Source organism: Phaseolus vulgaris, chromosome 2 (genome assembly GCF_000499845.2).
Source record: "Phaseolus vulgaris cultivar G19833 chromosome 2, P. vulgaris v2.0, whole genome shotgun sequence".
NCBI classification, from domain to species: domain Eukaryota; kingdom Viridiplantae; phylum Streptophyta; class Magnoliopsida; order Fabales; family Fabaceae; genus Phaseolus; species Phaseolus vulgaris.
Window position 1 is genome coordinate 35,016,506 of NC_023758.2, and position 13,082 is coordinate 35,029,587.

At 31.2% G+C, this 13,082-nt stretch overlaps 2 protein-coding genes across 2 annotated transcripts; both read left to right on the forward strand.

Annotated features, from left to right (window-relative positions):
* The first annotated feature begins 638 nt into the window (after positions 1-638).
* LOC137809721 (isoflavone 2'-hydroxylase-like) lies at positions 639-2,442 on the forward strand. Its single transcript, XM_068610811.1, has 2 exons — positions 639-1,566; positions 1,758-2,442. Exons 1-2 carry the CDS (start codon positions 670-672, stop codon positions 2,361-2,363), a joined length of 1,503 nt encoding a protein of 500 aa, XP_068466912.1. The 5' UTR covers positions 639-669; the 3' UTR covers positions 2,364-2,442.
* A 3,979-nt stretch (positions 2,443-6,421) lies between these two features.
* On the forward strand, positions 6,422-8,617 carry LOC137809722 (isoflavone 3'-hydroxylase-like). The gene is made up of 3 exons (XM_068610812.1): positions 6,422-7,172; positions 7,289-7,655; positions 7,768-8,617. The coding sequence occupies exons 1-3, from the start codon at positions 6,655-6,657 to the stop codon at positions 8,383-8,385; spliced, it is 1,503 nt and encodes a 500-aa protein (XP_068466913.1). The 5' UTR covers positions 6,422-6,654; the 3' UTR covers positions 8,386-8,617.
* The last annotated feature ends 4,465 nt before the right edge of the window (positions 8,618-13,082 follow it).

The following is a 13,082-nucleotide window of genomic DNA, read 5'->3' on the forward strand; positions in this document are numbered from 1 at the left end:
CTATTTACCACAGAAAAACTCAACATATTTTGGAAGTGTTTTGGCATTTCATAGTGTTGTTATGATTAAATGCAATACCATCGGAGTAGTGAAAGGTAGCCCAGGTAATTATTAATTAGGAATCACTAATTTTTTTGGGAAACTTTGTTGCTTACATTGGTGTGAGTGCCTTTCATGCGTAAACATATGATGTTAAGCATGCTATTGAAAATGCACTTGCCAAAGGTTAAAGTGAGATTGAATTAGATTTAGAAGCTATTCATCAATTGTTAATATGGTTCTATTGACCATATCTATAAGATTTCATGTCTCATTTACAGATAATGCTAGTGCTCACAGAATAACTATTTTGAATTTCAAGAATAAACCAATCTTAATAAAAATAACATGTCTAAATATCAATTCACTTCAGTGAGTTTATTCTTGTTTTTTTTTTATATATTTTATAAGACATGTTTGGGTGTATTTTTTTATAAAAAAGAAAAGTGTTTTACCAAATAATTTGAACTTATATGATAATAACAAATTATAAATGTTGATTGGGCAAAAATGCATATATTTGCACCAAGCCATGCATGCAAGGTGATTGGGGAAGAATGGAGTACTATAAATAAGGAGTTGAATGGCCAAAGACAAACACTAGACTAAGAAGCATCAAGGGCAATTCCCATGGAGATCCCTTTCCTTTCCATCTTATCTTACTCTCTTCTCTATGTCATTCTCTTTCTCCTTTTCCAGCTTCTCCTCCAAGCCAGAAACTTCCAGAATCTTCCACCTGGTCCACCCTCTCTCCCCATAATCGGCAATCTCCACCACCTCAAACGCCCCCTCCACCGCCATTTCAAAGCCCTCTCCGACAACTACGGCCACGTCATCTCCCTCTGGTTCGGATCACGCCTCGTCGTCGTCGTCTCCTCCCACTCCCTTTTCCAACACTGCTTCACCAAAAACGACATCGCCCTCGCCAACCGCCCCCGCTTCCTCTCCGGCAAATACATCTTCTACAACTACACCACCCTTGGCTCCTCCCCCTACGGCCACCACTGGCGCAACCTCCGCCGCATCACCGCCCTCGAACTCCTCTCCACCCAGCGCATCAACACCTTCGCCGCTATTCGAAGGGACGAAACGCACAGACTCATTCGGAAGCTCGCCGAGGGCGCGTCCAGCGACTTCGCCGAAGTGGAACTCACTTCCAAGTTCTACGACATGACGTTCAACAACATAATGAGGATGATCTCGGGAAAGAGGTACTACGGCGATGACTGCGACATGGCCGATGTGGAAGAGGCGCGGCAGTTCAGGGCCATGGTTTCGGAGCTTCTGAAGCTGTCCGGCGCGAATAACAAGAACGATTTCATGCCCTTACTGAGGCTGTTTGATTTTGAAAACCTTGAGAAGAGGCTTAAGAAGATTAGTTCCAAAACAGACACCTTCTTGAATGGACTCCTGGAAGAACACCGGAGCAAGAAGCAGCGTGCAAATACCATGGTGGATCATCTCCTCAGTTTGCAGGAATCGCAACCTGAATACTACACTGACCAAATCATCAAAGGCCTTGCTTTGGTAAAACTTTACAATTTTTTTTTGGATATTTTGATAAGTTTAACCAATATAAGATCTGACATAAAAGTGTGTTAGTAGTACTCTTAGAGAGTAAAGTTATATATTCAAGTACATAATCAAAATTTGCCTATTAAGTGAACTGTGTAATTTGAATTATGAACTTGATTTAATGGAGTTGAGTTACACAATAGGGCATGCTCATTGCTGGAACTGATTCATCAGCAGTAACATTAGAGTGGGCATTATCATGTGTGGTGAACCATCCAGAGGTGATGAAGAGAGCAAGGGATGAATTGGAAACACATGTGGGAGAAGAGCGGTTGTTGGATGAGTCTGACTTATCAAAATTACCTTACCTTAAGAACATTATCTTTGAGACACTTCGGTTGTATACTCCTGCGCCATTGTTGCTGCCACACTCATCTTCTGAAGAGTGCAATATTGGGGGATTCAAAGTTCCACGAGACTCTATAGTGCTGATAAATGCTTGGTCCATTCACAGGGACCCTGAAGTGTGGAGTGAAGCCACAAGTTTCAAGCCTGAAAGATTTGAAAATGAAGGTGAGTTGGAGAAGCTAATTGCATTCGGGTTGGGAAGAAGGGCTTGTCCAGGAGGAGCTTTGGCCATGCGTGCACTCTGCTTGACTCTGGGATTATTGATTCAATGCTTTGATTGGAAAGTAGTTGGTGATAAAGAGCTTGATATGAGAGAAGAAAATGGATTCACTTTGTCCAGGTTAATCCCTTTAAAGCTCATGTTTAAAGTACGCCCACTCATCAATAAGCTTCTGGATTGATTTGTTTAAGCTTCCACTAGTTACTATATATCCAAGAATAAAATCATAATAGTGATTTTATAAAAATATATTTACATGTAATTTTGTTGAAGTATTTTTAACATTATTTTTTTTATCATACAGGAGTTTTATTTCTATATCTATAATTCTAAAGCAATAACTTTTATATTTTAATATAAGTTAATTTTTATATTTTATATTGCTTTGAGATCCAATATAAATATTATCAATGTAGAAATTAAAATATATTCTAAATCAGATTTTAACTGAAATAAAAAGTGTCTCCATTAAAGAGGAGTAATCAAAATAACATATTTAAAATCGCAATGAATTCATTTAATGTCATAATTGATGTTATGTCTCTTTTATAAGTTAAATTGAATTTTTTTTTTTCTGTAGGGAAAGATCCTTTTATATATTAGTTATGGCATAAATCATAACATTCTTTTTTTCATATACATTACATATGTAATCTCTACACCTAATTTTGAAAATAGTATGGAAGTTTGAATAATATGAATTTCTTCTTTCAATTGTTTTTCATCATAATTTTTTTTCTATGTTTTTTCATCACATCAACTTGGCATATCCGATTCTAAATAGACTCACAAGTTAAGGTATTTGTGCAAAGTATTTTTTTAACCTACAATATAGGTTATTTAATTTTAGATCTTAATTTTCAACTATCAAACATTGTGGTCGTTCAACATGGTACTCTTATCATTTAATAGATATAATTTGATCTTTTTCATATTAGATGTAATTTCATGCCTTATTGGTTTAAGCATTTAATCAAAACTACATGTTGTTGAACTTTTTCTCTAACTTTCTTGTAATTTTTTCTTTCTCAATCCAATAAGTTCAATTATGCAGTTAACTATGAGGATAAATGTTGAATCTAAAAGGAGGTTGAATAGAGCCTAAGACTATTTTGTGCAGAGATAAATCATCTAACAAACAACAACAACAATACAACAATTTATATTGTTTCACTCACAAATTTTAGGTTATGTACAATTGTCCTTTAAGAAACTTCTCAAAAGATTCCACTAATAAAAAACTTGATTACAAAATGAGTACACAAACCATTCTTGGTTATCCCTTCCTGAGATTGATAACTTGAGTATTCTTTTAGTTGTCACTCTTGACTACAAACATATAAGATAGAAGGTAACAAAGATAACGTAGAATATAAAGGTTTCACATTTACATAAAGAAATATTGACACTCAAGCTTACAATATTATTTCTCTTGTGTGTTTTTTCGGTTCAAATAATCATTAAGAAAAACTCAGGAAATAAACTACTTACTATCTCATTTAATTTTAATTGACATAATAAATTTTAGTTTCATTACAAAAATATTATCACATCACTTTTTATATTTTATATTTTTTACTAGTGTTGGGTTATAAAGAAGAAGAAGCCAAAAAAATATATTTTATTTTGACTCATTAAAAGATCATTGACTTTATTAGGGTTTAGAGTTTAGGCATGTAGTAAATGTGTGTCTTATTAGGAGTTTGAAAATCTTCTATTACATTTGTACCTTACTAGGTTATAGTAACCTCCATTAATAAACCCCTACTAATATTAGAAATTTTTATAGTGTTATAATATAATTATTTAAAAAAAATCTTAAATCACTATGTCTCCGAATACATATTTTAAATAATAATATATATTTGATAGAAAATATATTACATTTTAGTAATAACCTCCTCGTATAAAATGTAATATATTTTCAAACAATGCAAACAATAGAACTTTAATTTAAATTTTCTTGTTCATATTAAACACTAAATATCAAATTTGCTTCTCTAAAATTTGTATACTATATTATATAAAAAAAATTTGAAACTTATAAATACTTATTTATATGTTATGCTAAAAAAAAACTTATTTATTTTTAAGTACTCTTTTATGTATTATTTTTTTAATTGAATTGTTTTTATGTCTCTTATAATTTCATTTTTAAGCTTTTCTTATTTTTAATTTTAATATTTTTATTGTTAAAATTCTTATTTATTATATTAAAATATTAATAAAAAAACAATGATACTTCTTTTAATTAATTTAAATACTTGTAATTAAATTAATTACATTATTTAAATACTTATGATATAAAAACCTAAATATTTATGCAAAATCAAGCCGATGCATACACCGTATAATAATCATGTGTTTGCCTAGCCAAGACATAGATGAATAAAAAAATAAAAGTACCCATGTAGTGTTGGCCTAGCTCATGATACTTTGTCCAATTAATTTAAAAATTATATTTTTTTAGCGTTTCATAAACCGACACAAACCCATTTCTTTTTCTTCACCTAACGCATTCCAATAGAGTGAGTTTGGCGCACATTAATGATTTTTTTGTCCATTTAATGTCGACTTGAGTTACTCTATTTGTGTCTGATCATAAGCTCATACTAATCTCTAGCGATTAAAACATGTTTTTTTCTTGTAGTGACAAATATTTTGATATATATGTGTGAAAACCTATCAAATAGTTAAAAAGGAAGAGTTGAATTGTGTTTTTAATACTTTCTACAAAGTTTATCTAATAGATAAGAATATATGAAGTTTAATGTTGGATAGACACACTAACAAACAAGTTTTCTAAATTATTGTGTTTGATGAAGACTCAACAAACACATTTTCAAATTGAGAAACAAACTATTTAAAATACTTTTCAAAGTTTATTTTCACAAATCTCTCCTTATATTAGTTATAGATTGATAATATACAATGTAAAATCCTTATATTAGTTATAGATTGATAATATACAATGTAAAAAGGGAAGGGTTGAGAGAAATTTAAACAAAATATTTTTGTATTGTTTCATCTTATAACTCAAACTACTTGCAGTTCTTGATCAACATGATAAGGTTCTACTAATGAAAAATAATGTTGCAAGGTATAAAAGACAAGTATTACTTGAATGGATCTATTTACAAATAAACTATAAATATTCTTTCACTAAAAAAAATTAAATTACGAATGGATATATATTCAATAGTAAATGTTTTATTACCAACAAATTTTACTGACGGATCTAAAAATTGAAAAACAAAATTATGATAATTATAATAACATTATTATTATTATTATTAACTATAATAATATAATAATATAATAATTAATAATATTATTATTATTAATTTTAATAATATTATTAGTATTGATATTAATAATAATATTATTAGTATTGATATTAATAATAATATTATTAGTATTGATATTGATAATAATATTAGTAGTATAATAAATTTTTATTTTTTAATTATTAAGATTTGTTGAAAGGAAACTTAAAAGTTAAATTCTTCAACTATATTTTTTTTTAACCCCGATGAAGGAAAGAGAAACTACCTCGGTCGATTTATTTTGTCTTTTTTTTTTTGTGTGTGAAAACCATCTTACTGAAATATAAGATATTATGATAACGACATCTTAATAATTTTAAATAAAGACACAAATCTGTGATAAATTTAATACACATATATATTTTCTGTTATGCTAAAAGGCATCAGAGATTAATTGTCCTCATCACACTTCCATTTTCTATGAAAACAGAGAAACATAGAACAATGAAAGTTGCAGCTACCTACCGTACGTCTGCCTTTGTGTTCACTATTTGTACACGCACGGCAATGAAATCTACTGTGAAAGCATCTTCAGTTGAATACTAATATTAAAAAGTAAAATGTTACAGCTGTAAAACACCTATTTACAATTATAAAATCACATAATATAATTTCAGATTAATCTATTTTTCTATTAATCTGATTTAATACTCTCAACATATTCATAGGACTACTAAACACTAAATGATTTAATATTCTCAACATAGTCATATGAATACTAAACACTAAAACACCTAATAGTTCCCAATAATAACTCATAACCCCAATGATGTTAGCAGATTTGACATGAGAATATTATATATTTTTGTATTATAAATGATTGGTTGATAAAAATGAGGCCGTCTTTAGAATATTTTAATGACAAGGAGAAGTTGTTGACATTTGTATAACCATGAAAAGAGTTGGGTTAGGTATACAATACTCTCATGTCAAATTTGGAGTTATTATGGGAAAATTATGTGTTTTTAGTGTTTAGTAGTTCTATTACAAATTTATCTTGAAAAACACTAATAGATCAAGAGAAAAACTCATCTCACCCTTTTTTTTCTCACCTATTACTAATCTAAAGAAGTGAAAACTCAATTATGCTATAAATCCATATCCAATCTCATAACCCTAGTAATAGGTAGAAGTAGCAACTAGGAAATGGTCCCTTTGGTTTATTACTCACTCATTTTTCTTGCTTCCATTTTCACATTAAAGTTTCTTCTACAAAGAAGAAGGCTAAAAAACCTTCCACCACATCCACCAACTCTTCCCATAATCGGCAACCTCCACCTTATCAAGCCACCGCTCCACCGCTCCTTCCTCAGCTTATCGCAAAAGTATGGCCCCATCTTCTCTCTCTGGTTCGGTTCACGCTATGTGGTGGTCATCACCTCCCCAACCTTGGTTCAAGAATGTTTCACCAAATACGACACCGTTCTCGCGAACCGGCCACGGTTACTCACCGGGAAGTACCTCTTCTACAACTACACCAGCATGGGGTCTTCCCCCTACGGTGAGCACTGGCGCAACCTTCGCCGCATCATCACCATCGATGTCCTCTCCACGCAGCGTCTCAACTCCTTCTTTGAAATCCGAAGGGAAGAAACCATGAGGGTCATACAAAAGCTTGTTCGGGAAACATGCAAGGGCTTTACCCATGTGCAGATCAGACCCAGGTAAAGATCGTAAAGAACGTGACAACAAAATTTGTATTATTTTTTGACGTATCTGATACTCCAAAAGTTGAACCAAATAAATGGAGTGGAAGTGAAGAAGATGTAGTTTTGTGCAGGCTGACAGAGATGACATTCAACAACATGATGAGAATGATATCTGGGAAGCGGTACTACGGTGACGACGGCGACGTGACGGACGCGGAGGAAGCGAAGCAGTTCAGAGACATAATCTCGGAGGTTATGTCGTTGCTGGGTGCAAACAACAAGGGAGACTTCTTGCCGTTGCTTCGGTGGTTTGATTTCGATGGTTTGGAGAAGAGGCTGAAGTCGATCAGCAGGAGGGCTGATGCGTTCTTGCAAGGACTCCTTGAAGAGCATCGCAGTGGAAAGCACAAAGCCAATACCATGATAGAACATCTCTTGACTATGCAAGAATCTCAGCCGGAGTACTACTCCGATCATATTATCAAAGGCCTTATTCAGGTAACTACCACTATAATTCAATCAATTCAATCAAACATAAGTAACAGTGACTCGGTTCCTCATCATAAAATTAATAAATAGTTTTAATAGGATGTTGTTAATTGAATTGTAGGGTATGCTTCTGGCTGGGACAGACACAACAGCAGTGACAATGGAGTGGGCAGTGGCATCTTTACTGAATGAGCCAGAGATATTGAAGAAAGCACAGGATGAAATAAAGAAGTGCGTAGGAGAAGATCGCTTGGTAGAGGAGTCAGACATTCCTAATCTTCCATACCTTCAAAACATCATCTACGAGACACTTCGATTGTTTTCTCCAGCTCCATTGCTATTGCCTCATTATTCTTCAGACCACTGCACTATTGGGGGCTTCACTATTCCACCTCACACCATAGTGTTGATTAATGCATGGGCCATTCAAAGAGACCCTGAAACTTGGAGTGATGCTACATGTTTTAAGCCCGAGAGATTTGAACAAGAAGGGGAAGCAAACAAGCTAATTCCATTCGGATTGGGAAGAAGGGCTTGTCCCGGAATAGGTTTAGCGCATCGTTCAATGGGCTTAACTTTGGGATTACTCATTCAGTGCTTTGAATGGAAACGACCAAGTGATGAAGAAATCGATATGAGAGAGAATAAAGGGGTCGCAATGCCAAAGCTAATTCCACTAGAAGCTATGTGTAAAGCACGGCCAATTACCCACAAACTTATGCACCAACTTGCAGATTAATGAAGCTCATCATCATCTTCACCTACACCAGTTCATGGTCAGTGACCATTGTGATCACTTCAGCTACACTCTTAGTCTGCAGTAAACATGGCAATGCCACAAGTCCTATAGGGTTTACTATTTTGTAAGTAAAGAGTGTATTTGGTAACATTGTTGCTTTGATCAACATAAAACATTTGGTAAGATATTTCAAAATAATTTATCTTGAGAGTTTCTAGTTTATTATCTGCAATCTACTCCTAGTTTGTATTATTGGTACCAATATGTTTGGAAAAATTTGGTGATATTTAGGAATGTTTGAAAGGCGAAGGGAAAGAAAAAATGAATGCTCTGTTTCAAAACACAGTTTGACTTAAACCCTTCTTTTACTATTTTTTCTATGATAAAAAAAATCAATTTCTATTTTTTTTAACTTATTTAATTGTTTTTTATTATTTACGAGAAGAGTCTAACACTTTATTTAACCCTTCTACTATCAATTGTTCCAACAATTGTAACTTTAATGTAAGATAATTAAAAAAATTAATAAAATGAAGAAGAAAAGTAAAAAGGAATAAAAAAAATGAATGAAATTTTTTATAAGAGAATACAAGAAAAAAAAAAGAGATTAATGGTTTAAAAGAGAAGGTTTTTGAAATTTATAAAAATAATATGAGTATATATATAGCTAGACTAACTTTAGAAAAAAAATTTCAAATTTTGAATATTAAAAGTTCTAGGGAGATGAGACCTAAAGAACTACCGAAGTCTTCATCTTTTTCCTTTGGTCAAGCAGGTTGCTAAGGCTTCGCTGAGATCCTTCTCGCCTTCATGTTACTCGGTCTCGGGTGAATGCCAAATGGAGGAGATACCTTTAGAAGGCACTCCGACGCTCAAGTCAGTAAAGAGTGTTTGGTATTCGGGTAGGTGTACAGTAATAATGACGTACCTTACTCCTTGGAATGTGTGCTATTTATATTATTTTAATTAGCTTATTACTTTATTGGGCCTGATTAGTGGAATAGATCACACTTATGGTTGCATTACCTAATTTTTAATGATAGTTTAACTTCATTGACCTTGGTTTGAGCGTTAATGGGTTATATGTGTCGGTTGACCTGGCTGTGTGTGGTGTATCGGCCAGCTCGGTCGGAAAGACTGAGTCACGTCAGTCTATGTCTCGGTCAACTCAGTGAGAAAGACTAAGACACGTCATCATGTCGGTCGGTCATACCAGTACATTACAAAAAAAACAAGAGTGAATAATACCCACTAAGATGAAAATAGTGGAAATCTAGTTGACTTTAGCTAAAAAAAATATAATAAAATTTTAAAGTTGAATTAACAAGATTCAACGACTCTACCTATAAAATACAATTAATTTTTTAAAATTAACGTCTCTAAAAATATTAAATATATTTTAAAAATAGAATAAGATATTAGAGTGGATTTTAAAAGAAATACTAAAATTGATTTAATTTAGCTTTAATAATATTAAATATATTTTAATTTTTAATTTTTGTAAAAATAAATGTAGGTTAAGATCGTTTAAATAAACACTATTATATTTACGATAATTTTTAATATTTATTTATGTTATTGTTAGTTAAGGTGATTTTAATTTATATACTATGAATTTTTGTGTTTGTGTGATAATAATAGGAATCATATATTATTTTTATTTTAAAAGTTTAAATTTATAGGTGACAAATATTTTTATTTATAATTTTTTATTTTTATTTTTTATATAAATCTCTTATACTCAAAATCATTTCTTTCTCTCATAATCATCTTATTCATCCACACACATCTCATTTATCCATATTCTTCTTTATTCATTCTTATTCTCTTCATTCACACTCATCTCTTTCATTCAATACAATTTTTTTTTCTATTAACATTGTAAATATCTTGGTTGGTCAGTTTTTTGTATCAATCTTTTTGGAAAACAATTCTAATCTAGTACAATGTATAGTTTTTTTTTCATACAGATTATGGGAAGGTTCATGATGTTACATAGATTCTGTTTTGGTAGCACATTTGACCGTCCTTTGTCTTGGTATAGATTACGTGAGAGAGTGTTTTTTTACAAGAGTTGAAGTATCCCTTAAATATTCATATTTTTTCATTTTATTATTTTTCGACTATAAATTTTTTTCTAATTTTTTATAGTTTATTTTGTTGGAGATGGAGATATTGTACTGAATTTTTTTATAAATTATTGTAGCACATCTGATCGTCCTTTGTCATGGTATAGAGTACGTCAGAGAGTGTTTTTTTACAAGAGTTGAAGTATCCCTTAAATATTCATATTTTTTCATTTTATTATTTTTCGACTATAAATTTTTTTCTAATTTTTTATAGTTTATTTTGTTGGAGATGGAGATATTGTACTGAATTTTTTTATAAATTATTGTAGCACATCTGACCGTCCTTTGTCTTGGTATAGAGTACGTGAGAGAGTGTTTTTTTACAAGAGTTGAAGTATCCCTTAAATATTCATATCTTTTTCATTTTATTATTTTTCGACTATAAATTTTTTTCTAATTTTTTATAGTTCATTTTATCATAATCTAGACCAATACAAAATAAATTAATAATAAAAATATATTTTAATTAACGTTCACTTCACCTATACTATTAAATCAATATTACTTTTAAATAATTAATTAATATTTAATATGTAGCGTCTCATATGAGTTTAACTCACATTAGTAGTGTTAGTAATTGAAGTACACAAACATCATAATTTTTAGTAACGAAGACTGATTTTATTTTTCTACTGTGCTAATCACAATTTAGCTTATAGGGTATTATTAGAATTTTTTTTTTCAATTGTATCTATTTTTAGCATATTCTAATTACAAATTTTCTCAGACTAAATGTTATCAGTTTTTTTTATCAACAAAAAATTAATTTAAAGGAAATATTTCAGAGTGTCCCATTATAAAGAAAACCAACAATCCAACCCTCATAATTAAAATTCATGCTGCAGATATATGTGTTATATTCATTTGAATTATTTGCTTAAATTTGAAAATTGTATATCTGAACTTTTACTTTTTAGTATTGCAAGTCTTGAGTGCTCTTTGTTAGATATGGAGCAACACCAGATTGGACCATTTCTAGTGAACATTGATGGCAACTCTTATACTTTCCAGCAAATGTGTCACCACCGTAAACATACATCATTAATATATATATATATATATATATATATATATATATATATATATAAACTAATTGATTCTTGTGGGGGTGGATTTTGGGTAGTATACAAAGCATATATGGTGACTTTAATATTTTGCTCCAGCCCCACAAAACTCATTAGTTAAACGGCTCAGTCTGCAACTATATCACGTCTGAAAATATATTATAACAAAATCAATAAATAAAATAAAATATTAAGGGTATTTTAATTTTTTTTTTAAAATATGAAAATTAAGTCTAACATTCATTATAATAAAATCATTAAATATAGTAACTAAATTTATATAAAAAAAAACTAGTTACTATATTATTAATAAATATAATAATATAGTAATCAATACTATATTAACAATAAAAAATCAATAAATAAAATAAAATAAAATATTAGGGGTATTTTAATTATTTTACAAGATTAAAGAGTAAGTGTGAAAATTAGGCCTAACATTTATTATAACAAAATCATTAAATAATAACCAAATTTAGAAGAAAAAACAATAACTTGTTACTATATTGACTAAATTAGATACTATTTTAGAGACTAAAATATTATTCATATGTAAAGCTATTTCTATTATTAATAAAAACTTATAAAATGGTTTATAAATTGATATCTAAATTAACTACTAAGAAATGAGACGATGAAGAGCATAATATACATAATTCTTGTCTCTAGGGAATGGTTGGATGTTTGGCCAAATAGTAAACAACCTGCTCTCAGCAGAAAGATCTCTGATCATGGCGCATTACTCCTAAAAGTTTCATCAGTGGATTAAATCTTTCAGAAGTCTGAATGTTTGGCAAAATGACAGCAGGTTTCTGGATTTTGTTCATAGTAAATGGCGAACCTATGAGGTGTTTGGAGGAGGGATGGTTGTTCTAAAAGAAAAATTGAAAAAGCTAAAGATAGATTTGAAGAAGTGGAATAAAGAGGTATTTGGGAATGTCAACCAGGAAGGGGAATCTATACAAAAGAAGATTGAAGAGCTGGACGCAAGAGATGATCAAAGTGAGTTAGATGAGTTGGGGAGGGAAGAGAGGAGACTTTTATTGGCGGAACACAATCGGAACCTATTTAGACAAGAAGCGATCATGCACCAAAAAGCAAGACAAAAGTGGTTGAAACAAGGCGATTTAAATACTAAATATTTTCACTCCTCAGTGAAGTGGAGGAGAATGAGAAACGGGGTCAACGGGGGGGGTAGAAGTAAATGGGCAGTGGTGTGAGGATAAGGAGGTGGTTAAGTCTACAGTTGATGAGTTTTTCAAAGTCAGATTTGTTGGAGAGTCAGAACCCTAGGTTGGACAATGTTCGATTCAATACTATATCTAAAGAAGACAATGAAGCGTTGGTAGGAGCAAGCTCCAAAGAGGAAGTCAAGAAAGCTGTCTGGAGCTGTGATAGTTCAAAGAGTCCTGGTCCAGATGGTTTTAATTTTAGCTTCATTAAATTTTGTTGGGATTGTCTTAAGGAGGATGTGGTGTCGGCGATTAATGACTTTATGGTCAAT

Coding starts and splice junctions, on each gene's coding strand:
- LOC137809721 (XM_068610811.1), top strand. CDS start 670: ATGGAGATCCCTTTCCTTTCCATCTTATCTTACTCTCTTCTCTATGTC. Junction 1,567..1,757: donor TCATCAAAGGCCTTGCTTTG/GTAAAACTTTAC, acceptor GTTACACAATAG/GGCATGCTCATTGCTGGAAC.
- LOC137809722 (XM_068610812.1), top strand. CDS start 6,655: ATGGTCCCTTTGGTTTATTACTCACTCATTTTTCTTGCTTCCATTTTC. Junction 7,173..7,288: donor CATGTGCAGATCAGACCCAG/GTAAAGATCGTA, acceptor AGTTTTGTGCAG/GCTGACAGAGATGACATTCA. Junction 7,656..7,767: donor TTATCAAAGGCCTTATTCAG/GTAACTACCACT, acceptor ATTGAATTGTAG/GGTATGCTTCTGGCTGGGAC.